This window comes from Heloderma suspectum, chromosome 1, assembly GCF_057233095.1.
Source record: "Heloderma suspectum isolate Gila_16-S chromosome 1, 16-S_ref, whole genome shotgun sequence".
Classification (NCBI taxonomy): Eukaryota; Metazoa; Chordata; class Lepidosauria; order Squamata; family Helodermatidae; genus Heloderma; species Heloderma suspectum.
Genome location: NC_139458.1, coordinates 215838169 through 215865207, shown reverse-complemented (window position 1 = coordinate 215865207; position 27039 = coordinate 215838169). Strand labels below are relative to the sequence as shown.

Below are 27039 nucleotides of genomic sequence, written 5' to 3'. Positions count from 1 at the left end.
GTCTATTCTAGTTCTGTCCCTTGCATTTTTCCAAAATAAGAACAATATGAGCAACAATGGATTTTGCTGTTACTTGGGGGCTGGTATGCTGGCATGGGAATAGACCATCCTCCTGGACCGCCTGGAGAGGTTGGGCATTGGAGACACCGTATTGTGGTGGTTCCGGTCCTTCTTCAGAGGGTAGCACTGGGAGAGGAGGTTTTGGACCCGTGGCCGCTCACTTGTGGGGTGTCACAGGGTCCCATCCTCTCCCTGATGCTGTTTAACTTCTATGTGAAGCTGCTGGGGGCTATCATCAGGAGGTTTGGGGTGTGGTGTCATCAATATGCAGATGACACGCAGCTCTACCTCTCATTTAAATCTTCACCAAGGTTGGCCGTAGAATCCCTGTCCAAATGTCTGGAGACGGTGAGTGGCTGGATGGGGAGGAATAAGCTGAACCCTGACAAGACCGAGGTACTTTTGGTGGGAGAAAAGAGGAGGTTGGTGGATGTTGACCTGGTGTTGAATGGGGTACGGCTACCCTTGAAAGACCAGGTCTACAGCCTGGGGGTCATTTTGGACCCCCAGCTGTCCATGGGGGCTCAGGTGTCAGCTGAGCTGGACAGCGCTGTACCAACTCCATCTGATATGGCGGCTGCGCCCCTACCTTCCCGACCATCTGCTCCCATCTGCAGTACATAGCCTAGTCTCCTCTCATCTAGACTACTGTAATGCGCTCTATGTGGGGTTCCCCTTGAAGACTGTTCGGAAGCTGCAGGTGGTACAAAATGCGGCGGCTCACCTGATTAAAGGCAGCCGCCGGCGAGATCACATCACCCCAGTGCTGAAGGAGTTGCACTGGTTACCAATTGTTTTCTGGGCCAAATTCAAGGTGTTGGTTTTGACCTTTAAAACCCTATACGGTTCCAGTCCAGCCTACCTCAAGGAGCACCTCCAGCAACACCAGACAGGCCGCTCAACAAGATCAGCCTCAGATGGCTTTCTCTCTGTCCCATCAGCCAGGACAGCTAGGCTGGTGAGGATGAGGGAGAGGGCCTTCTCTGTGGTGGCCCCCACTCTGTGGAACTCCATCCCTAGGGAACTCCGCCATGCCCCCTCTTCAATGAGCTTCCACCACGCATTAAAAACATGGTTGTTCAGGCAGGCATTTGGGGTGGGTTAGGGTATTTTTAGAAATGTGATGTTTTTAATGTAGTATTTTATTGTTTTAAATTGTTCTTCTTGTACATCGCCCAGAGCGGCTGGGTGACCAGCCAGATGGGTGATTAATGAATGAATGAATAAATTAAATAAATAAATAAATTCACCCCGTGTGGGACCAGACCCTATGAAAATGGCTCCAACACTGTAACAGTAACTCATGAACTGGGTGTAAGTTCCTCTTTTATCTTAACCCATTTTCTGACTTCACTGGTAAAGGAATATCTGTGTGAAATACTCATATTCAGTAGAGGGGGAGGGGGAGAGAGAGAGAGAGAGAGGATACTGGAATTCACCGTTGCCCCTTCCTGAGCTATCACTCCACTGCCTTACCTGGACATCTGTTTTTGAATATGGCAAGCAGTCTCTTGGGCCCGCTGAAGAGGGCCGTGTAATATAATTGTCTGTATCAAGCAAAGTGGCTTTTTTAGTAGTAGTTAGTGAGCAAGCTGAGCTGGGTCTTGGAGGAAGCAATGACTTTGCTCTAACTTTTGAGGCAGGAATCTTTGACAAAGAAGAAGTCTAGTCATGAGAAAACAAACAGAAGAAACACAATGTGAAGGTGAATCATGAGGCAAATGGAAAATGCATGCAGTATGGAAAACAGAACACAAAACAAATCGTCTTTAATAATCATCGTGTGTGCAAATGCTAAGGCACACATGGGAGTAAGGCTGTTGTACTGCTTACTAAAGTAATGTGAAGAATAATCTAGCGCAGCCCTTGGCAACCTGGCACCAGCATGGGATTGTGGGAGTTGTAGTTCAAGGCACCAAGATGGTGCTGGGTTGGGGAAGGCTGGGCTAGTGGCTATTTTTCAGATTTCCAGCATGGCCCTTCATAGTTGTTCATGAATGTATAAAGCTACCTTATACTATTACTGCTCATCTACTGCAGTGCCTTCCCCTCTTACTGGCATCAAATTTCCAGGTTTTAGACCAAATTCATCCCAGCCCTGCTACCTGAGAGACTTTTAATGGGAGACACTGAAGACTGAAACCAGGACTTTTTGGATGCAAAGCAAACATTCTATCACTGGGCTATAGTCTCTCCTCCAGGCCTTACTAATACATTAATAAGGCATTAATAATACATTAGTAAGGCAGGTTTCAAGATGAAACCTGCCTTACTAATACATATATGAACACTTAGTTTTAAACTATGCTATCTGCACACCACTGAGAGCCCATATTGCTAAAGGCTGTACTATTAATAAACTTTTTAAAATTATGCACAAAAAGTAGCAATCTGAAGTGCTACCCATTTAAATGTTGCCGAAAGTTATACTTTAGGTATGCGATTAAAAAGAAAACAAATCAAGTCTTTCCAATTTTTAGTGCCAAAGTGGACTAAATTTCAAATATTTTGGCTTAACTTAATTATGGTTTGAGCTTTGAGTCTATATTTTGAAATCAAATATAAGCTGGTAAAATTTGAAAGACAAGAATAATGAAATGATTATCTATTTTTTTAAAGACCCATCCCATTTTTTTAAACAGAGATTCTCTTCAGGTATTGTTTCCTTAACATTGATGACTGGGCACTTTTGTTGACAGAAATCTGAAAATATTTGATAATGATGATGATGGGACAAAATGCATAGGCTTCTGTAAAGGAAATGAAGAATAGGAAAGATTAATTCCTATTTTTGAAAACTCAGCAAAATTGTTATCTGCCATAGACTTATGAGAATTCCACTGAAATCTTTCAATCACTCTAAACAGGCTGTGTATTTTTTACACTCAAAACCCAGATCCATCCTATCCACCTCCATGCAGGTGATGGGAGAGGGAGAAACTGGCATAAGGCTCAGCTGAACACTGTTCCCCCTCCCCTCTTGGTGCACTAAGGAGACCTCAGGAGGGAGGAAGGAAGGAAATAAGGCTTTCTTGAGTCCTCTGCAATCACTTCATGTGTGGGCAGCAGCTGTACCCATGTGGGGTAGACTGTGCTCCTACTTTTTTTCAAAATTGATGGAGGATATAATTTCAAAAATTAGTAAAACACTGTGATTCACTCTGTTCTCTGAAAATGAAAAGGAGGTGCTACAGTAGGAACAATACATAGGAACCCACCTTATTTGGACTATTTGTCCATCTGGCCCAGTATTGTCTACTCGGCTCCCAGGATCTCTCAGTCAGAGGCCTTTCTCATCACCTAATCCCTTTAACTGGAGATGCCAAGGACTGAACCCGGGACCTTTGGCTTGCAAAGCGAATGCTCTAAGATCATGCTATGGTATTTTATGTAGCTGTTATTTCTTGTTAGACATGAGGCATCCATCTAAGGAAATGCTGTATTATTTCCATCTCTCCAATAGCATCTCCTCTTGATATGTAAGAAAACTCCCCCAAATGTTCAAGCGGCCCATGAAGTGGCAAAAGCAGGGCCTGCGAGTAGAAATCCCACATACAAAGAAACTCCAACACCCCACTGCACTCCTAGAATGTGTTATCTAGGCCTCTGCTTTTGGCAGAGATCAAGGAGCCATAGAGCCATCTAAGTCAGTGGCCATCACCACCTCTTGTGGCAATTTTTTTTTTACTTTGGCTTTCCCCCAGCCATGAGCTGCCTTGAACCACTCTAATATTGTAGTAGTATGGATTTATTCTATTGCTCTATTGTTTTATGGTGTTGTTGTAAACCACTTTGGGATTTGTGCAAATGAGAAGTGGAATCGAAATATTATATTATTATTATTATTAATATTATTTCTTCACTAAGTTAACTATGTGTTAATTATGCATTGTTAATTTGCATCTCGGTAGACTCCTTGATCCAAGGCCAATAGATAGATAGATGTCATTATTTCACTGAAGACTGAAACATCAGTTCATGTCAGCCTCTTTCATGAGCGAACATGACAATGCTAATTCCTGAACCAGGATCCCGGTTGTTGCTAGGCAGAGATTTGACCTGCACTTCTTCCATTTCTGGTATATTCAGCCTATGTTTCTATATTTTCTAAGAGCTAAATGGTTAGAATTTTTATGGGCTGTTATAAATAAGCCAACAAACTGTCTTCAAAATTCAGTTGTGGATGAGTTCACAATAAGATTTCTTGTGGGCAAGGATTACTTGCCATCACCATTAACAATATCATGCAGGTATTGAATGCAACAGTAACACATTAAGTACTGATGTCTGCTTCCTGCTGAAGAAACAGCAGTATTTGCCTTAACAAATGTTGAGTGTAATTAAACTTACAATACTAATTATGTGAACCTGGAGGTAATGCTACCATTTTGGTTCATTATTTTCACATTACAAAACAAGATGTAAAAGATACAAGGTGGCCTCAATTGACCTTTTTTTAACCTAGTGCAACACCTAAAATTAATATCTGGCTTTGTTAATAGAAGGGTTGTCATGTTTCTCTGCACTTCTGCTCTATGCCAACTCAGGAATATGTGTGTTGTGCCCAAGGCAACAGGCAGATCAGAGTTATAGCTGGCCTTTGTGTTTTCAGAAATGGAGATCAGCCATTGCTTCTCTATCCCAAAATGCATTGCTAGGTGTCATCTGATACCTGCAACACGTACCACTGCCTATTTATTCAGACTGCAATTCTCCATTTTAAGACTGGGTTTATCTATACTGCAGACCACATGGCTATGACACCTGGCCAAATTTTTGGACTTTGCTGCTTCTTCCCCCATCCCCTGCTTTTTATCACGTAGCCTGATGAAGAGCTGAAGAAATCGAAAGCTTGCACATTTTTATGGAAGTTTAGTTGGCCCTAATAAAGGTATTCCCCAACTGTGGATTTAAGTTATAAAAGCCCCCCCCCCTTTAACCCATTGTAGCTGCAATTCACAAGTGGCCTCTTAGGGGCCTGTCCTTTTTATATAAATGCTAGAATGTTTTTGTCAGTGAAGTCACACTAAGATGCATTTATATTTGTGCAAATGTCAATGCACTCTGGATTTCTAGTTTTAAATAAGCAAATCAGACAATCGCTATAGTTTCAACTTAATATATGTGTCCTTCTCAAATCAAAATACATGAAAGGGCTGCAAAGGTCAGGGGGAACAGCAGAAAATAAAACTGTGCAGAAGGATTAAAAAAGAAAAGAACTTGAGCACCTGAAACACTGCAATGGGAATAAATTCCAGAAGAGTAGCCGTGTTAGTCTGTAACAGCAAGAATAAGGATAAGGTTTGACAAGGGCTTCATCACACAAGACTAAAAATCCTGCAATTTACCAGGGCTTCTGCTTCCAGAATCTTTGTGTGATTAGATTGGGTCCTTTCCACGTGGCTTTAAAAAAAACCCTAAACTCCTACGTGTTTCATTACAAAGCCACTAGGTGGCACTGTTGTTTTATTTGCAATAAAAGTGACTTTAAACAGTATACCCTTATTTATATCCACTCCATGGTGGGAGGAGGGAAAATGCCAGACTTTCATTGTCATGGAAAACAATGCAATAGAGCTCACAAAGAGTGGGAAGTTCCGTGGAGGAGGGCTGCGTCGTGTACAGGACCTGCAAACCTCTGTGAGTAAGCAATCTCCATAGCAGGATAAAAGCCTCGTGTGAAGGAGCCCCCAGTGTAGGAGTCCAGGGAAGGAAGAGAATGGGCACTGTTTACAAAGCAGGATCAAGATGATCAAGAGCATGTAGGTGATTAGAGAGTATGCAGGGGATGAAGAAAACTTTTTAAGAAACTCACATCCCAATACTATTAATATTTTCTCTAGATATGTCCTACTAAGTTCACTACAACCTGAGAGCAGATCCCCATAACAATAAGTGCAAGTATCAGACAACAACCTGGCTTTGCGAAATAGTTATCACTGATCATGAGGGGAGCTTTCTTATCACTTTGATGTCATATCTATTCATAGTAGGCAAGATTATAATTGGATAAGTTTGCTGCTTGAAAACTTTCACTTGAACTGATTGTGTGAATTGGAAACCCGATAACAGGCTCTTATCTGCAAAACATGATGTCTTCATCTGCATTTTTAACACATTCTAGAAAGCTGTGACCTCTAAACAAGGGACAGGGAGAAATGTAATTCCATTGGGTGCCAAAAGTTTGGTTAAAAACACATGCACACTCAAACTAGATGGGATGGGGAGGGGCAGAGTAGCCCTGCTTCTTTATTCATATGTCTGTTTGCCCCACTGACATACAAAGTGGAGGATGGAGGTGTCTAATTTTTATAACAAAAAGAGTGTGGAGGAGACATGCTGAACCCCCTCCACTTTCCTACATTTCTTTGCAGTTTTCTGTCACTGTTTTTTCTCCAACTTGGCTCACTTCATGCCAACCCAGGAGAAACGTTCCTGCAGTGATAGGGAGTGGGGGAAGGGCAGGATTCAGCTCCTGTCAAACTGCATGTACTATTTCTTCTAAAAATCACACTACCTGATAACCACCTCCACACACTTTATATATGAATGGCTCTGACACATGGACAACAAATATGGCTGCCCAAACTACATAGTTTGGGCAACACATACATGCAATGTAGGGATGCGTGAAAAATTCACTGTCAAGGTTTCTTCTTCTTCACAGATTTATCCAGTTCACATCTCCCCGACCCAGATACGGATCTGAACAAAATTTGTAGTCAGAAATCCATACATTTCTTTGCTTGCAATGCATTCCACAACCAAAAAGGTTTGTCGACATGCACACATTTGAAAAATGCACTTTAATGGGTGCATGTGTCCAAAAGTGTGTATGTTTAAAATGGATACAGTAATGCATATATTAGAGAAAAAAAAGTGCATACACATTTTTTTTAAAGCGAACTCATGCAGCAATGGGATGGAACAAGTTTGACCTCAAAAAACCCTGCAATCTTGGTGAGACCAAGACTGACAGATCCGTGCAGCCCTAATACTGAAGGTATGCTTCAGATTTGGCCGAATTCAGAACCAAATCAGGCTGATTCAGACAGATTTGGGAGATGTCTGAACTGAAGCAGGGTTCCTCTGAAGCGGATTGAATCTGAACCCTCCTGAAGATTCAGGACTTGGCGGAATACAGAGGCAAAGTGTATCTCCAAAAATGAATAAATTTCTCCCCAAGCTCTCTGTATAAGGAAAACACCAGGGTGGGGAGAGGGGGAAGGGAGAAAAGGGGTGTAGTTTTGTGACAGACACCTCTAGCTTCTAATCACATCAAATGGTTTTACCAGGGATCTCCAGTTGTAGTGCTTTGGGGAGGAATGTTGAAGTAATATATCACAGGACTGTTCAGGGTGATTTCCTAGTTCTCGCTCCCAGGAGCAGGGGCATTAAGAGGTTTAGGGTGCATTCCTATGCATGTTTAGACAGAAAAAAGTCTTAGAACTCCCAGCATTCCCCCATCAGCCATGCTTGTGGGGGAATGCTGGGAGCTGTAGGACTTTTTTCCATCTAAACTTGCATAGGATTGCACCCTTAGTGGAGTTTGTGGGATTTTGGAGGGTGTAGCATTGGGTGCATGCTTGGAAAATGCTAGAGCACCTTTTCTGGTATTTCTGTCACATCCATCCCCCCCCCCCCCACACACACACACACTGCACTTTCTGTGATTTTGGTGCCCATTGAGCAGAAAACAAAACAAAGGAGATCTTTAGTAGCGCAATCCTATGCAAGTTTAAACAGAAAAAATATCATACAATTCCCACCATGCCCCAGCAAGCATATCTGGCTGAAAGGATGCTGGGAGTTGTAGGAGTTTTTTCCATCTAAACGTGCATAGGACTGCCCTTTAACTATTTTTCATTCATCATAACAACCTAGCCTCTTCATCTATCTCACATTTTTCAGGTTTCTTGCCCAGGGATGTGTCTATGACATATGCCATTTTCATACAACTTACAAAAACAATCCCCCCCGCCCAATATCTCTAAAAACCTCTATGCCGTATGTCATTTTCATAACAATTGCCCACAAAAAAACTTAGGGGGTAAGTGCGTCTTGTTTTGGAACCCAGAAACTGTGAAGGCTGCTCAGGCACAAAGCTCCCTGTACCTATTTGTTTGAAACTTGCCAGGCTTGATCCCTTCAGAAGGAGAAGCTATCCCTGCAAATTTCATCCAATTATGTTAAGAAATAATTTAAAAAATTATTTGCAGTTTCCTTAAAAAAAATCAAAATTTAAAGGCGCAACGCCCCTTTACCTATTTATTTGAAATTTAGCAGACCTACTTCCCTCATAAGCCTGCAAATGTCATCCAGTCTTGACAAACAGAAAAAAGGTATAGCCATTTGCTGAATTCTAATGGTAGTCAATGGGGGAGGCATGAACGTTTGGATTTCTAAATTGAGATCGGATGCAGATCCAAATTGAAAAGGGCTGTTTTTTGACTTGCAAATCAGGGTACATACCAAATGTTGTGATCAGTGCACACACCCCTAACACGTATACACACAGATTCCCGATGTGATTCTTTGATCCAAAGGTTTGTGTTTTCTTGGAGAAAGTACTTATAAGACTCAAATCTTTTTACGGTGTTTGTTCTTGCTAGCATTCACCTGCCCCCCCCCCCGCCCTGCTCTGAAGAGCTTATGCTTGAAATGGGCCAGAATTATAAGCCTTATAATTTTGGAACCCAGGGGAATTACTTCTTTGCTCACTGGTTTTTGAGATCTTGATGCATTCCCTCCTGAAGAATGAAACAGTAGAGGGAATGACAAAGACCTTATGTTTAACCAATGAAATTGCAAGGTATATATTTTAATAATTCAGCAAAATGGCACACTTCAGGTCTCAGTGGAGCTTTTATTTATTTATTTATTTATTGAATTTATACCCCCCCTTTTTTCCTCTTGCAAGGAACCCAAGGCGGCTTACATTATCGTCCTCCTCTCCATTTTATCCTTACAACAACAACCCTGTGAGGTGGGTTGGGCTGAGAGTCTGTGGCCCAAAGTCACCCAGTGAGCTTCCATGGCTGAGTGGGGACTAGAACCCGGATCTCCCAGCTCCTAGTCCAACACTCTTGCCACTACACCACACTGGCATGCTCCACTGAGTCAAAAATTAATCACAAATGTGGTTCTGGCTCTAAACATTTAACAACAGTAACTCTTAGGGTGCAATCCTATGGCTGCTAGTCAGTGGCTAGACAGCCATAGGATAGGTCGTTCCCTGAGAACAGACCTCCATCCCCTCCCGCTCTGCCTTGTAGGCAGCGCCAAACAGCCCCACATTCAGCGCTTGGAAGAGGGGCATGGAGCAGTGAAAGCAGGGCGTTCCTGGGGGCATGCCGGGGTGGGGATGGCGGAAGTGCTGTTCCGACACTTCCTATGCATCAGCTGGCATCCCCCCCCGCTCTGCCTTCCTGCAGCTTGACAGTCAAAATTGGCTGTCTAGCTGTGAATGCAGGGCAGCTAAAGCATGGAGGGGACAATCCCCTCCGAGCTTCTCCTGCCCTGCATTGGACAGGCGGTCGCCTCCGAGTTCAGAGGCGGCCGCCTATCCCCATATGATTACACCCTTAATCTTGTTCAGAAACTTTGAAACAAGATATATAAATGTGCTTAACTGAAGTAGCAGCCTATATCCCATTTTTCAATAATTTTTTGTTTGCTGCTCTCCACCATGCAAAGAGATGAACAGGTGAAGGGGAACATTCTTCTATATATTAGGAAAAAACACCATGGTATCCCTTTTCACACATGCACATCTCTACATGGTGCAGAACACCACAAGAGAAACAAGACCAAAACCAGCAATGAAAACATCTCCCAGGTAGACAAAAGTACTTGGAATGAAGGTGATTTAGCATAGACCTTCCTTTCCTGCTGCCTATGACATATTTCTAGAAAGGGAGAAAAGGCAGGACAGTGAGGTAGAAAACATTAGGAAAGCCAGTTTCCTAGGAAGTAGCACACATACAAAAAGAAATGGATTGTGTGGCTCCATGTGCCTGTAGTCCCTCCATCTCCCCTTCTTGCTATGGCCAGATGTTTCAAACAACTGAGAGGGAAGGCAAGAGTTCCTTCTCAGTCTTGCACATCTGCCACATAATCATCTCTAGTTTTGCAACCTGAAACATCTATTTATTGTTTTTTTGGGGGGTGGGAGCACAGAGTGCCCCTCCAAAGCCTAAATATCGGATGTCTGCTGCCTGGTTCTGAAACTTAAGTCTGTGTACGTTCTATATGAAACGGAGAGTTCTGATACAGTCCAATATGCCTTCAACTCCCTGACCATTCAAGCATTCAGGAAACCTATTTTTGTGCGTGCAGGGGTAGCTGACAGAAATTGTTGTTGTTTGTTGTTATTATTATTATAAGCTCTCATACATAATAAAAATAAATACAATAAAACTTATAAAATAATTTTAAAGTAGCAACAATAATTTAAAATAGTTTTAAAGAGATAAATATGAAAGAAGCTAAAGCATGGAAAAGTATGATCGTAAAATGCAGCTTTAAACCTATAATTAAAAATAAAACAAACAGCAGTTAATTTTTTTGAAAGGCCTAGGAAAATAAAAAGGTCTTCTCCAGGTATATAGGAAGAGGTGGTCTTTCAAATATTATGGACCCAAGCTGTGAAGGACTTTATAGGTTAACACCAACTCCTTGACTTCAGCCCAGAAATGGACTGGGAGCCAGTGAGGATGGTACAATACTGGCATAATATGTTCATAATAACATAGTTCCAGTCAGTACCCTAGTTGCCATATTTATACTAATTGGAGTCTCCTGACTGTCTTCAAGGGCAGCCCTACATACAATGCATTGCTGTAATCTAACAGGGGGGTTACCAGGGCATGGATCACTGAAGCCAGACTGTCTTTGTTCAGGTAGAGTTGTAGCTGGTGTACTAGCCTAAGCCAATAAAAGGTGCTTGAAGAGCCACAAAAGATATTTGTGCGTCTAGTGACAAAGATCTACAAGCACCCCCAAGCTACGAACCTGATCCGTTAGAGGAAGTGCAACCCTTTCTAGAACAGGTTGACCCCCCCCCCCCGGACAGATGAACCACCCACTAGCGGTCCCTCCATTGCTGCATTGTGGTTGGATAGCTGCCATGAGTGGACTGAAAGTAATCACGTTGTCAAACAGAAGTGAGTATGCAAAGTCATAATTTGGCTGAACTCATGGGACCTAGGATCCCATAACTATGATTCAAGGATCCCATGACTATGCTCCAAGAGTAGCCATGGGAAACAAAGTATTGCGCATGATAAGAGCCACATATGGAAAAACAGCTTCCAGTAGCTCCAGTCAGCAAATATGTATGTGCATTTCCAACCATATGAAATGATGTGACAGGGAAGTATATTCTCCTAGTGTAGGGATGTCAAAATTCTTATGTATTGGTCAGCTGCATATTTCCCTGGCCATATGCCTACCCATTAACCTGCATTTGTGGCTCTAGCTTAGTCAGTCTGCACTGGTATCGTGTGTAAGTTGGCTTGCCCATTCGTATTAGTGTTCAGTGCCAGCTTGTATGCTTCAAAGGCAGAACTTTGGAGCCGCCCTTTTATCCTGGCATAGCTGCAGCCATCAATTATTAAACACACAGAACATCTTATTTCATAGGTATAAATACCCTGGGCAAACGGGTTTCTGGATCAGTGTGAGTGGGAATAAATCAGCTTTAAATCCAAGTACTTCCATGGAAATATGGTTTGGTCCCTGTGACACGGATAGATGGAGAATAATTGTTTTAGAACAGTGTCAGTAGAGGTTATTGTGGTTATACCAGATTAAGTGAATTGAAAATCATTTACATAGCTTTGTAGCTTCTTCATAATTGACAATATATCAATCTTGCACTGTGCAAGAATTAGAAAATTTTAATAATCTGTTACTAATTCTGAAGTGAAGCAGGAAACTGGCAAATTGTTTCTTTAAATTATTTACAAAATGACTATAAAACCATCTGAAACACAAAAGATTAATGAGCACATGTGAATAATAAAGAAGTCAGTTTTACTCACAGAAAGTTTTTCCTTTGCTTGTTTAAACACTCCAGGAGTCTGGTTTATTTCACCACCAGCAGCTATTAGATACATAGGACAAAACAAACAAAAAAGACCATAAATGCTTCAAAACACTAATTTCAAACTAATCTTTAACATATTCAGTTTGAATAGCCATGCAATTTTAAAAATAGATGAATTCATAATGGCAATATCTGATGCTAATTAAAGAACAAATTGTGACTAGCAAATCAGAAAAGACTGTTGTTTGGTTTTCTCTGTCCTAAGTAAGGATGTAAAAATCACAGCTTTCCAAGGTAACGCGAGTTTGAAATGACTCGAGGTTCAAGCGATCAACAGCCATAATACCAAACTATCACCCTGTGCCCTTTTTGGTAAGATGGAGGTGTAATATTTGGGCTGTGTGTGATGGCCTTCGACTTGAGGTAGCATCTGATATGCATTTACCACATCACCCAGCACATTACCCACATCTCCTAGTTAAGTGACAGTACATTAAATATTCAGAATATACTCCCATGAGATTAAAACTAAACAATAACACAACACTGAAAACTAGTTTTCATAGCTGTGTTATCACCAGTGTGGTTTTAATAACCCCCTTTAGACCTCCTGACTCAATATGGGAAGGGTGGGGACTGAGCGGGCAGGGATGGAGATGTTTGGAAAAGGGCTTGTTGGTACACCCTCACCCCCATCCTCATGTGAGAAAGTGGAATGACTGCATAGAGCATAATATATACACTATTACGTTGATCATCAGCTGAGAGCTCTACAGCAGTTTCCAAAGAAGCGTAATTGTAGTAGATAGTGTGGTTTATGTAGTAAGATTGTACCAGCATATTCAGCTTTTGGAAGCAAGAACCCTTAGACTCTTCCATTCATAAAACTATCTCAAATTTGAATTGAGAGTAGCCATGATAGACTTCCAATGGCCTAGGCAAATGCAGCATACGTAGTTTGCCAAAAGTTCCATTGCTTTGTAACAAAATGTATGCTGTCAACATGACTGCGCTTTCCCTTTTATATGTGACCCACAATTAAATAACCTTTTATCTCAAGTTAGATAATTTGTGGTGGGGCGTCCAAAAATAATGAAGGACAGCTCCAGTTGTAAATAACCTAGCACAAACTTCCTGCATTATATTTTATCCATACTGCTACTGTTGGTCTCTCCCCCCCCCCCCCCGAATAGATTCTTCTCCTTGAATCATCAGACACCAGTCATCTACTGCTACAAAATGAGGGGAAAACAACACTATTGCTGACTTACCTGAAAGCATAACAATTCCTCCATCTGAACAATAAACCTGGATCATGGCTTCACCCTATCCCTTGGAGCTTGACTAAGTTTAATCATGCAAGAAACATGTTTGATTCTGGGGCACACACCATGAAATTTAAGATTAGGAAGACAAACCTAATACATGTTTGTCCCAGTTCATAGCCTAAGCTGATGCTTCTGTTTGCCCTATGATATCAATCCTGTGATGTCACAAAGGAAGCACAGGCTTACTTTTTCAACCAATCAAAGAGTGAAGTACAAATTAAGAAAACATTCAGATGATGGCGATGACTTAAAATGCTTTCTTCAAACTTTGTCTTTTTTCTCTCCCCAATGCATCAAGAAAGAACAGTAACAACCCAGAATCAACATCGAAACAACTGCAGGTATACTGAAATATTCTAAATGCTTGCTTTTTCTAAAATCTAAGCTCTAGTATTACCCTTCATACACCTCAATCCTATGCATGTTTACTGAGAAGAAAGTCCCACTGATGAATTCAGTAGCACTTATGTCCAGGTAATTATGCTTAAAACTGCAGCTATAAGAGTTCTTAGTTTCTCAGTATGCACTTAGTAGGGTTCCTCATACAAAACCAACCAAAATGTGGGACTCATTCTATATAAAACTGAGAACATTCTGAAGATTCTAGGATTTGTAATCATTATTGCCTTCTTCAAAGTTCACAGTTTGAAAACCAGGGCATAAAAAGATAGGGACTTTATAATCCTAGTATTTAAGCAACTATCATATTATGTATCTATTCCTGCTTGGAAACTAGGAACTGCAAGTGGTTAGTAGCCAAGACAGCCAAATGCAAGATCGGCCTAATAGCGCCAAATAAAGATCTATCTGCACTCTTTCCATGACTTTAGAGAAAGGCATTAGATACTGGCTTCCTAAAGTCCCTTACAGAGAGGAATGTTCACTTTTTCCAAGGCCATAAATCCTTGCATCTTCAGCTTTAAAAAAAATGTCTCCAGCCCTTTTACTCAAAGGCCAGACTCAGATAATGGTAAACCCATTGTATGCACAAGCCGCAGCTAGCCTCAGGCTTGCATGCTCCCTACTCCTTTTTATGTTCCAAGGAGGAGTTCAAAAGCTTCTGCTTCCAATTTTAAGGGCCTCCCCCATGATATCTGAACTCAGGGAACTACGGTTCGGTTCGTTTAAACTCTAGTTCAGCCGTCTCCAAGATGCTGCCCTCCAGATGTTTTGAACTATAATTCCCATCAGACCCAACTTGCATTGGATCCCATCAGGGATGATGGGACCTGTAGTCCAAAACATCTGAAGTGCACTGGGATGGGGAAGGCTGCTCTTGTTAGTGAGAACAAGCCAGGATCAGAAAACACTGTTTAATCCTGGCTTTTTTACCCAAATCATAGTTTAACAGCATTTCCCGAGTTCAGATATCACATGAAACTGTGGTTAGTTTAAAATAAAAAATGGTTTCCATTTCCTTCTTTGGCACACAAAAGTGGGGGAGTAGGCAACCCCAAGGCTCACCATGGCTCATGCACATAACAGGAAACCATGGTTTCCTGTTACATTGGAACAGGCCTTACAAATATAAGGAAAAACATGCTAATAGTATTCTGCTTAATTGTTCTCTTAGAAGTAAATATGTTCTGGCCTTCTAGCATTTGGTCAAATGAATGCAAAAAGGACTGAGATGATTGACAAGCAGTACACACTTATTTTTAAACATTATAACATCATATTTTATGAATATTTAACATAGTGAAATAACGTTAAATATGTTCAGGTACCTGTAGTTAGATTCCGGCTGTTCTGGAATGCTCCCCCCCCCCAATACCCTCTGACCTCCTTTGTCATAAAATGCCTTGCTCTGAACTTGTTTTTTTCCAAGAGCTAGAAAGACTTAAAAAATGCTCTGCTGACCTTTCAGTAAGCTTTCACTGAGATAGCCTGTGTGCAGAGTGACAATACTTAACACATTTTAGTTGTATTTCTCTTTATAACATTTGAATTGATGTTTGGGTATTAGTGAAGAGATCACCATTCACATTTTGTTTGTCAATAATATTCCCTGGAGTTACTGAAAGAGTAAGACACCCTGCCAAATTTGGCATATGCATACAGTGATATTAGTGTCAAGTGTAGGGGAGATTTTACTGAGGTAAAAATGGCTGAAATGTAACCTGAATGGCTGTTTTGGCCTCTTGATCACAGAGAGAAGTTCTCTAGAATGGGACATCAAAGTCGGCTAAGAAATGTTCTCTTGTAGCTGATAGTGCTGCTAGGTGGGCAAAGAATGCCCACCATGTAAAAACAAAGAAGGTGTATGTGACAGTCCTAGACACCTACTACGTATTTACCACCTTGACTCATGTTTACTGAGTTTTGCTTGTGACACAAATCTCTCACTGTAGAATTAATTAAGCTTATAGCTGATTTTCTACAATGAGAAATAATTAAAAGACTACAACCCCCATTCTTGCATGAGTTGTTAAACTCAATCTAAATGGTGACACCTGCTTCTTGCACTGAGGGTGGAATTTCAAATGTGAGACTCACATTACCTTTCAGGTCTTGCATGATTTTTATATTAACATCTGATCATTGCTCATGGGGAACAGAAAGCCAAGGAGAGGCTTTCATAATGCAAACAAGTATTTTTGCCAGCATAGGTTTTACAGTCATATTACAAACCAAACTGAAGCAAGTCCCATTTTATGCCTCATGTCTGAAAATGCCTGCAGTGGGCCCAATTACACATTGCCTAAAATAGAATTATTGGTTTTCTTTCTTCCTTTAATGCTAATTCAATTGGAATTTCATGCAGCTTCAGGTTGAGTGAAGTGTGTGTGTGTGTATGTGTGTGTGTGTGTGTGTAGGGGCTGTTTAACCTTTTCTCTGCCTGCCATTAGTCCATTCAAAAAAACCTCTCACCTAGTTGTTTTCTTCTGGCCATGAGGTAAATTTTTGTGATTCTATCTCAAATGGGAGAGGAACAAAAGCAGGATGGCTATTGTTGCTTTCTTCAAGTAGCTTTGCATCTTAAAATAATCGCAATACTCAATTAAAAAGGAAACCTGCATTCCCACTGAAAACTGTGAATGCTATAACAGACCTGTATGAAGGGGAGATGGAGACTTCCATCCATCTCCTTGGTTCTCCATTTTTCCCTCACGTAGGTTTTGGAATCAGGTGATAGGAAACCACAGCAGAACTGACAGTTTTTTATCTGCCTTTCTGAGTGCCAGCTGTTATGGTGGATGCAGTGCTGGAAATGGAAGCCTTGGTACTGGACAGGCTACAACAATACCCCTTCCATATGTTGAATGTCACTCTCTAAGGCAGTGACAGTAGCGGCTGCAAAACATTACTGGGTATTTAAACCAAAGTGTATGTATGTGGCATGAAATCAGTGTCCCTTTAAAAACAAACTTATTGCTGAAAACTCTTAGGTAATATGGTTCCCTTCCCTGTCTCAAAATGCTCTCACTCAGTATATGTGGGCCAAGCACATTTATTCTCTGCTATTCCCGCCAACTATGATGGACCACAGGAATGCTGAATTCAGACATCACACTAGCCATAGCTTAGAATCCAAGTCATGGTTTGAGTTTCCAAATATATGATGAACATGAGGTAGTGTTGTATCTGGGTCATTCTGTCCCAGGAATGCAACCTTGTCTTAAAGCTGCCAAGCTGCTGCTTGAAACGCCGGCAAGCCTTTTGAAAAAAATTATTTTTAAAAAGTGGGGGTGGGGGAAAAACAACAACACCCAGCCGCCTTGTATATAAAAGCTCCCCCCATCAAAATTCTCAAAATCTTAAAATTCAGCCCTCCACCCCAAGATTAATGAAATCTTCAGCGGCATTTTCACCCACCACCACCAAAAAACTTAGGAAACTCTGCTGCGCTGAATAGTCTAGCACTAGTTTGGCATGATGTCTGAACTGAGCCTCAGAGAAATTTGGGGAGGCTCTAACATAATTGACAGAGGTGGTGGTCGATGGAGATCAAGCACAAGTGGAGGTGATGGTGTCAAAGACAGAAACTGTGGAGTTGACAGTTCAGCAGAGATAACTCTTTGGGCCTTTCCTTATGATCAAACAGAAGCCTGTCACCAATTACAGTAAAAAGGCCTGATTCAGCAACAATAGCACTGTATCTTGTACCCATGTAGTGTGTGTGTGTGTGTGTGTGTGTGTGTGTGTGAGTGTAGAGGAGGTAGGATTAGTCTTGCTCCAGAGGGGAAGGCAGGCTTCTGTGTGTAGACATAGCTATGCTACTCTGCCCTCCATTCCCCATCTTTTAAGAAATGTGGCTGGATGTATATTTTAGCTTCCAGGGTGGGGGGCACTGCAGACTTCATGACAAATGAGGAAACGTGCGTATTCACTGTGCACCCACCCACCTGTCGATAGTGCAGAAAGGCTTTTAAAAGAAAGGGAGTCCCTCCTTACCCATTTCCAGTATGGGACCAGGACACCCTTAACAGGAGACTTTAAGGCTACAATCCTACACATGCTGGCTGGGGCATGCTGAGAGTTGTAGGATTTTTTTCTGTCTAAATATGCGCCCCAAGAGAACTTTGAAGAAAGGATGCTGTTGCAATATTTTAGGTCTGAATTTTTGTTTTAGGTCTGTGTGTGTTTTTAACTGTAATGTTTTCACATTTGTTTAACAAATGACTTTTTAAAAAAAGACATGACATCTAAAAGAAAAGCCAAGAGCTATGGTTGATTTACACACACCCCTTCTCCAAATTCTTATCCAGATAGCAGTTGTATGCGCATGCATACATCACAAAATGTTCTCTAATGCAATCGTTGATCACATACTTGTTAAATTGTATTGTCTTTTTTTGTGGGATTGAACATGAGGAAAAATCTGTGTAGCTATTTTTATATAGATTTTCCCCAATAAACATAACTGAAGGGCCAACTTCAATGTAGATCAGGTAAACTTTTTTTTTTTTTAAGCATTGTAGCTTTAAGACGCTATTCAGCATCAGGTTGGCGATGCATCAATATAGTCTATTATAAAGAAGAGTCTTTTCATTTGTAAGCTAATAAATGACACACACATTTTACAATCTTATACCTTAAGAAAATATTAAGGGGGGACATTTCTGAATTACCAGAAAAAAAGCCATTTTCCTTGAATTAGAAAAGTTATCCGATGCAAGGAGGTAATTTTCGTAATATCTTTCTAAAGAGAATAAGGGGGTGTTCATTCTTCTCTTTGATGTGTAGGCAACAAAGACAGTGTGTTTGTGTGTGAGAGCTTGTGTGAGTGAAACAAAGATGGAGCATATACATGTTCTACTTAATTCTTTCCTTGTAAACCCGACTAAAATCAGCACCAGCTCCAGGTTTTGGAGGTACTTAGGCAAAACACCCTCAGGCCTCCCTCCCTCCATGAGTCTACCTTCACCACCATTGTCCCCAGCTGCTTTTGCTCCTCATTCTCTTTCTCATCATTGCTACTGCTTGCTTGCTTGACAGGCAGGCAGACAGACAGTGAGTGAGTAGGCAGTGGCATCTACTGCTCCTCCTTTCTCGCCACCACTGTTGTCCAGGCTACAGTGAGAGGCAGGTGAACAAGGAGCTTGCAATAGTGAAGAGAAGGAGCAACTCCAGGGGGCTCATGTCAGTGGGCCTTGCTGGGGTGCGGACCCTCAGCAGGTGCCCAACAATTTTGACCCTGACAAAAATGATTGATAGTTGTGCAAAACCAATCCTCTCTTTCATGACTCAAAGAGATATGCGTAGGTGCAGTTCCTTGTGGATTGTATCCATTTATCCCTCCGGTCTTTGCCTGCAAAGCACTGCATAGCCCAAGAGTCTCATTCTCTAAATGACGACAGATATGTGCATAAGCTGCAAGAATCCCCCGTTTTCTCCTTCTATATTCTCCAGGTTCCTCACTACAAACAAAGATTAATACTCAGGAAGTTATGTTCAAATATGTCCACTGTTCTGATTGCCGATTTCTTCTCTTTTGGCTTCGTGACAGAGCTCAATTTGCCCTGCAGGTCTTGTGCTTTAATATATAAAATGTTTAACACATAAAACAGTAATAGTTTTGAAAGAGGCAATGCACACAATATAAATACAAGCTAGAACAATGTTGAAATGCTTCTTATTATTATGCATGAGAGGAAAAAAAGGGAAATAGATGAAAAAAAATGTAAACCATGGTTTAAAGCCATTAGCACTTTCCCACCAGAACAGAGCAAAAATGAAAATTAAAAAAAGTGAAACAAAACAAAGCAAAATGGAAAGATTTCTACAACACCACTGTCAAACCACAATGCCAAGAAACAAGTGCAGAATTTGGGAAATCCAAGCATGAAGCATACATGACCATGGCCTCTGTTAAAAAATAAAAACAAAAAGAACAGCATGATACAAAAAAAAGCAGTATCATTCATGGCAGAAAAAGTCTTAGAGGGAAAAAAATCAAAATCAAAACTAGAGCAGCCAGTTGAGCAATGAGATTACAAATAATAACACCAATAGTAATGTCTATGTTTGCCAGCCACGTTGCATAAATTCAAGACAGCACAGTCACCTGTCTGCTTCCGCTTAACACAGGAGTGATGAGTTGGTCTAGTATGTTTGATAGCAGGTTTTAAAATGATTTTCCTGGAGGGAGAGTGAGCCTGAACCTCAGCTTTTTTAGCAAGTTCAGCTTTCTTATACACAGCTATAGATAAGAAAACAAGAGCATACAATCAGAGATAACAAAATTAGAAATGGAAATATATTTCAACATGATAACATATTGGCTGCTGGGGCCAAGTTGGCCATAGGACCTGAACCTACCAAGGGCCAGAGTAGGTGTAGCTGGTGTTACAGCTTCACATTATAGGGTGACAGACGCCATTCCACCCGTCACCACATATATCTCTTGCAAGCCGGGCACATCCTATTCAAAGTGCATAGGATCGTGCCAAAATGGGGGCATGGTGCAACATCCCTCCTCCAGTCTGCATGTGCTTGCCATGCCTTTACTTTGTGAGGTTGCAATCGTATCTGTTTCATTGTCTGGACTTCTGTGATATCCTCAATGTTGGGCATCTCCCAGGACTATATCAGGAAGAGTATACTGATTTGCACAGTTAAATACAATGAAAGGTTATTTTAGGTCATTGACAGATCTGCAGGTTTGAGACCCAATTTTGGTTTGAGCAGTATGGTCCAGTTCAGAATGCTGGACACCGACTAGGGTTCAAATCCCTGTGAAGCCACATACCTCCTGTATACCCATCGATAAGTCTCTGCCTCCCATTTTCAGTTGCCCTTCTTGTACAATGGGAGTAAAAGTGAGAGCTCACATGGGCACTTTGGCAATTAATGAGATGGAAATATTCCCAGGTGGCTACCCAGGACATTAGTGATATAAAGGTACATATGTGACTTTATGCTGGTGTTATTTTTTGGTATTAATTAATCCTAGAAGATAGAGATGAATTGCCTACAGAATGTTTACCTGATCCATAAAAGAATACCACCAGCATAAAACTGGAGTGATGGAGGCGTGCCTTGCTGTTAACACAAATGAATATCCTTGATTAAAATGTGCGACAGTACTGCTAGAATACCCTTCTTGTAAAACAGTTGAACAACTCACAGTATGGCATGAAAGGAAAAAGAGTGAGTATTACATGAACCTTTTTTCCTTCTCACTTCATCTCTGGAGACTGTGCTAGGTTCCTTTTTAGCTATTTTTCTTTCAGGAGTAGAAATCCTGCCTCTCCCAGTTTTTAAAGGTTTCTCTTTTTTATGCTTATCAAGAGACGGTCTCCGCAATTCTCTCTCTGCCTTCTCCTCTTTAGGAACAGTCTCTAACTGTTCTGTCATGATGCTCCTATCATCATCTGCAGGATCAGAGCAAATTATAACAACAAAAATAGGATTAGTAAAAATATTAATTGTGCTTCGGTGGGATTTCAATTAAAAAATATTCAGGTTGCTTCATATTGACATTATTTTAACAACATTCCTGAATGCACTACGTTTAATTATTATTGTTTCATTATTAGGAAATTATTTTGGAAAAAAAAATGAAAAAATGTAAGGCACACCTTGAGTATCCACCCATATGCTGTCGGTGTCCAGGATGGAGTCGTCAATGGTTGTTTCATCTTTATAATCGTCATACGTCTCTGTCTTGTAATCAGTTAATGGGATTTCTTCCCGTTCAGGTGAGCCAGGAACTTCCAGAGAGCTTTCTTTCGTCTCTGTTTCAACATCAGCTACCTCCTCCACCTCCATGTCCACCTCCTCTTCAGGATGGAAACCTTCTTCTCCTGTATCAGCCTGTGGTGCTTCAGCAAAGCGCACACTATGGGAGCCGGTTTCTCCCTCATCTACTGTTGTCTGCACTATTGTGATGAAGTCATCCTCAATTGTAACAACAGACTCTATCACTCCTTTGAGTTCAGGCATTTCTACAGAGACAGCTTTACACACCTCCTCCTCCTTTTCCCTAGGTTTCTCCACACATCTTTCTTGGTTTGTTTGCTTACTCTCTTCCTCCTCTTGTCTACTTTTTTCATCTTCTTCTTTTTCTTGCTTAATTTTTTCCTCTTGTTTAATCTTTTCCTCCTCCTCCTCTTCCTTACTCTCTTCCTTTTGTTCTTCTTGCTTACTCTCCTCCTCATGTTCTTCTTTTTGCTTACTCTCTTCCTCAAGTTCTTCTTCTTGCTTACTCTTTTCTTCATGTACTTCTTCTAGCTTACTTTTTTCCTCATGTACTTCTTCTAGCTTAATCTCTTCCTCATGTTTTTCTTCTAGCTTACTCTCTTCCACATGTTTTTTGCCTAGGTTACTCTCTTCCACATGCTTTTCTTCTAGCTTACTCTCTTCCATGTGCTTTACTTCTACCATACTCTCTTCCTTGTGTTCTTCTAATTGCTTAATCTCTTCCTCTTGTTTTTCTGCTTGCTTAATCTCTTCTTTTTGTTCTGCTTGTTTAATCTCTTTCTCTTGTTTTTCTCCTTCTATCTCTCTGCTTACTGTCTCATATTTTAAATCACACGGTAAATCCTCAGTTTTCATAGAGTCAGCTAACTCCAGAGATTCCACATGATCTTCCTTAGGCTGTGGTATGTTCTCCATTTGAATTTCAATTGTTTCTTCTTGTATAGTTTTAGATACATGTGTTTCTGTAACTGCTTGTTCTATTAGCACTTGTAATGCAATCTCCTCTTCTGACAGAGATGGGCTTTCTGGTTCTATTTTGACATCATATGGCTTGGAAGTTTCTCCAGGCAAGCTCTCTTGCACTTGGTCATTATCTCCACTTGACTCATAAGATTCTTCTTTATCTACTGCTTCTTGATGCACAAGGTCAGGCTTAGGCCCTTTTTCCTTAACTTCTGCTTCAGACAGTTTGGTGGCATCTTTCACATGACTAGGTTCTGCTTTTGCAGTGGGTTCTTGGGGCAATGTGGAGAGGGTCTTTTCTTGATCCTCTGTGCCCTGCTCTGAAACAAATTCAGTGGCATGAGCTCCTAACTTACTTTGGTATTCCTGTTCAACTTGCCGAGCAGCAGAATCCATATCATGCTTTATAGCATCATAGTCTGGTTTACAGGGGATTTCTGCCTTGTCTACCTCTGCAGCAACATGAATGGCATCTTCTTCTTTCTCTGTTAATGACAAAACTTTCTCTTCCAGCCCAACTAGATTTTTATCATCTGCACTTTCTAAAGGTGCACCAGGCTTTATTATTTCATGTTCAGTGTCCTCAGTAGAATAGCCTTCTTTAGAATCAGTGTGTTCTTCACTCTTTTCTAATACAGTATCTAATTTATCAATAGCTTTTCTCTCCTGTTCAAAGTCCTTGCCCAAAACTACTGAGTCACCAGAGATGTCTTTTTCTTCTTTGGATCTCTCAGCTGCTGCCAACTTCACTTCTATTAATGAGAAGTCTGCAACTACGCCTCTTCTAATTTTCTCATCAAAGGGGCAACTTTCTCCTCCCAGATTCTCACTGTCCTGGACTGGAGATGGCATTGGCACTGTATACTTATTGAAAACACAGTAACCTAAATCTTCTAGTTGACTGTCAGCTTTTAGAGTCATGTGGTTCTCGTCAGCCATAAGGTGCTGGATTGCACTGCTGTCCTCTACAACTGCCTCTGAAGAAATGGACTTCCTTTGTGCTACCTCAGCATCTGTACTCACAGATGCTAGTCTAGATCTCGTGCCAGCTAAATCTAGCATTTCAGGTAAGTCAGGAGCCATTACAGCCCCATTTTTGTAATAATCTTTAGCCAGAAAGGCTGACTCACACAAAGGCTCAACCTGGATCTCTCCCCCTTCTTTTAGCTTTGACTCCTCAGTTTTCTCTTCTTCTTCTTCCTCTTCTTCCCTGCTCTCTGTTGGGAATGAGGGAGCTTTTTCTATTGCTGGGGTGGTGGCTGGCAAGTAATCATCACCTTCATCCTCACTAGCATTATCCATAATATCCGAACCTAGAGGTGAAAGGTCATGAGTACGTCCAAAGTTAAACCCCAGGGCTATAGAGTCCAAGCAGGACATTGGTAGGTTAATTGACATACTCCTCTGCTCTATGGCAGATCTTCCGCCAAGCCCCAAGCTCCTGCTTAGAGTTAAGTCATCTTTATTTTTACTATGGAGTTCTCTCTTATCCCCATATACGTTTGGGTCAATAGTGTACATTCTTTCTGCAGGAGATCTAGGTTCCTTGGATTCATCTTCTGGGAAGCCCTGAGCAAGAGTACTATATCCCACTTCATGAGCAGGTATCCTGGGGTGTTGGTATGCCTCTGGCTGATATTCCTCAGTGTCTTTTTTAGGTACAAGGAAATCTTTATGGTAAGGGTCATAGGTCTGTTCTTTAGAATCACTCAGTTCATAGTAATCATTGCCTTGCTGTAGCATGTCACTTTTGATAGCTTCATCTTTAAGAGTGGAAGTCTCAAAATACGTAGACATTCCTGATTTATCCTCTTCTATCTGCATTTTGTGAGTTTCTGAATCTGCAATTGAAAACATTTCCCTTTTCCCATCCTTTCCAGGATCTTTTCCTTGCAGAGATTCTTTGCTTGGTTCAGAAGGGGTTTTCTCCATTGTTTCAGACAACGTAGCTTTATCTAAAGGCTCTTCAACCTTTTCAGGAAATAATTCTTGGCTGAATTTGTCTGTGAAGGTTTCAGCACTGTGTTTTTCCTCTTTTTTAACATCTCGTGTTGTTGAATCCCCAGTTATCTCCAACTGTTCTTCTGCCTTGAGAGGATCAAATGATTTCTTAGGATCTGTTTCTTTTCTCATTACTTCTTTATCCAAAACAGCTGTTTGCTGGTCACGAGCTGCAAAACATTGATCATCTAATGGTCTGGATTTTTGCCCACTGGAAACAGAGTACCTCTCTTCATCACTTTCATCTTCTGTCATATCTTTCTCTTCCTCCCAAACAGGAACTTTCTGGCTGGGTATTTGCTCTGTAATTGGTTGTGAGATAGGAGTTGTCACCATTGCAAATTCTTCTTCCTGTTTTTTAATTTGTTCTTTGTCCATTTTTTGATCTTTTGAAATGTCTTTGGCAATCTCTTTAGCAGTAGATATTTGCATCATTTTGTTACTATCTTCTGGCTCAGATTTATGTAGAACAGCTGGTAAAGTTTCAGAAGAAAGGGCACTTTTAACTGTTCCTGTTATATCTACTGTAGATTGTGAAGGTGAAGAAGAACCTATACTTTCAGGAGAGGTAAAGTCACTTTTTTTAATATTGACTTGATCATCTTTAGACTTCAAGGGTAGTGGTTCGAAGGCAGGTTTCTGGGCCTCTGAGGCCTTTTCATCTCTTTTGCTTTCTTTGTACAATTGTGTCAACAAATCTTTTTGTTCTTGATGTAGACGTGACTCTTCAGTAGAATCAATATCTGTTTTTACAGAACTACTGTCTTCTTTCTTTTGTGGACTTTCATCCAAAGTCTTTCCTGACAGAGTTGGAAGCATCTTCTCTTCTCTTTTGCTTTGTGATTCGGTTGTTTCTATAGGCTCTGTTTTTGCTGGCTGTAGAACTAAGGCATCGTGTATAGGTTGCTCACTAGTCTTACTTCCTTTCTCTGATTCCTTTGTGCCTAATGGCTCAGCTGCGAAAAGGCCTGTACCTTCCTGGGCTTGGATTTCCATCTTCGAGGCTGCAAGTAAATCTGTAGTTGTTTCACTGGATTTTATAACAGATTACGTAAAGCAATTACAGGCAGCAGTAAAGTAGTTTACAGCATCATTTGGCATGGCAGAGTGGTAAAAATATGGCCACATGCAACAAGCGTACCTATTTAGAGATCTGTTTTAAACAGTTGGCTTTTATTCTCCTTTAGAGGGACAAAGATTTTCAGGTAAATTAATAATCTGTGCTATATACATAAACCTACCTATACTTGAATAAGAAATTATTTTACTTTTCTACAGGCTAGTTTCTTCCTAATCATTATACTGAAGATAAAAGCCAACTTCATATATTAGTATGCTTTAATGTGAAATGAAGTTAATATAAATTCTGGATTACAATTACAAAGTATAATTGTATATAAGTTTGAAATATGCAGTATAAGTATTGTATTTAATATTCAAACTCCTAATCCATTTACTGACATCATTTATTTTGTCTGAGTTGAACCAATGAATGGTAACATAGCAATATAAATACCAGTTTCCACTTGTTACAGAAGTAACATTTTCCATTTTTCAGATGTTTATAAAAAACATTACTGTCATGAAACTGTTCTTGTAAAATGTGAGCTGAACCTTGAATTCGTCATACTTTGAAATACACATTTTAAGAAACGGTGAACACCTACAGCTGCTTCAAACAAAATCAATACAACTGCAACATCTAGCACATTGTTGAAAAATCCAGGCCTTAGATTTTCTGATTTCAAAATCATAGAAATGACCATTTTTGATTTTTTATGTTTTTGGGTAACATTTTACATAATGATGCTTTTCCTAAAAAATTTATGGCAAACTCAATAAAGCTGCAATCCCTCAGTCAGTTATTGGGCCTGCACAGTCTAGTCTACCACATCATGTTACAATAATATCTATCCACTTACACATGTCTGAAAACATGCTCTGAAAAATATCGGGCAAAATTCTGATTTTTCAGTATAGATAAGTATTTCAATAACCATTTTAGTTCAGCATTTAACAAGAGTAATCTTTCATTTGTTCTGAAGGAATAAAAATGATGCATTATTAACGTTGCAATCCTGTGCACACTTATTTGAGAGTAAACTCTAGTACTAAGTGGGGCTTACTTCTGATTAATATGTAGAAGATTGTTCTGAAAAACATGTAAATATTGTTGTTAGCATCCTTATAAACCTAGGAATAGGACACTGAAAAAGAATTAATCACAACAAGAATGATGTTCCCATATGTCTACGGTAATATTTTGCATTTGATTTAATTCCCACAAATGCTTCATTCTGCAACATTGCCATTATTGTTTTTAATGATCTCGTAGCTTCATCAGACTAGGCAAGATGAAGAAGTCCAGTAATAAAGTGCATTGTGAGAGCACTGAGATAAGCCAGTTAAAAACCATGGGCTGTGATCCAGAGAACATGTTCCAAATGGGGAAACACGCTTCCTCATGCAGAGGATCTGTTGTGCAAGTAACAC

General features: G+C 40.6%; 1 protein-coding gene across 2 annotated transcripts in view; it reads right to left on the bottom strand.

Moving 5' to 3' along the window:
- The window catches only part of MAP2 (microtubule associated protein 2), a 176839-nt gene that overhangs the window by 32993 nt on the left and 116807 nt on the right, over positions 1-27039 (bottom strand). Inside the window, exons 1-7 of one of the 2 annotated variants that reach the window (XM_084819177.1) lie at positions 25308-25542; positions 22269-25271; positions 21462-22094; positions 21048-21254; positions 19946-20080; positions 12105-12166; positions 1537-1725 (exon numbers count right to left, since the gene is read on the bottom strand). In XM_084819177.1, coding sequence (XP_084675303.1) covers positions 1537-1725; positions 12105-12166; positions 19946-20080; positions 21048-21254; positions 21462-22094; positions 22269-25271; positions 25308-25542 — 4464 coding nt within the window. Of the gene's footprint in view, positions 1-1536; positions 1726-12104; positions 12167-19945; positions 20081-21047; positions 21255-21461; positions 22095-22220; positions 25551-27039 lie in introns of those variants that run through there. The other variant, XM_084819173.1, reaches the window with a different exon arrangement.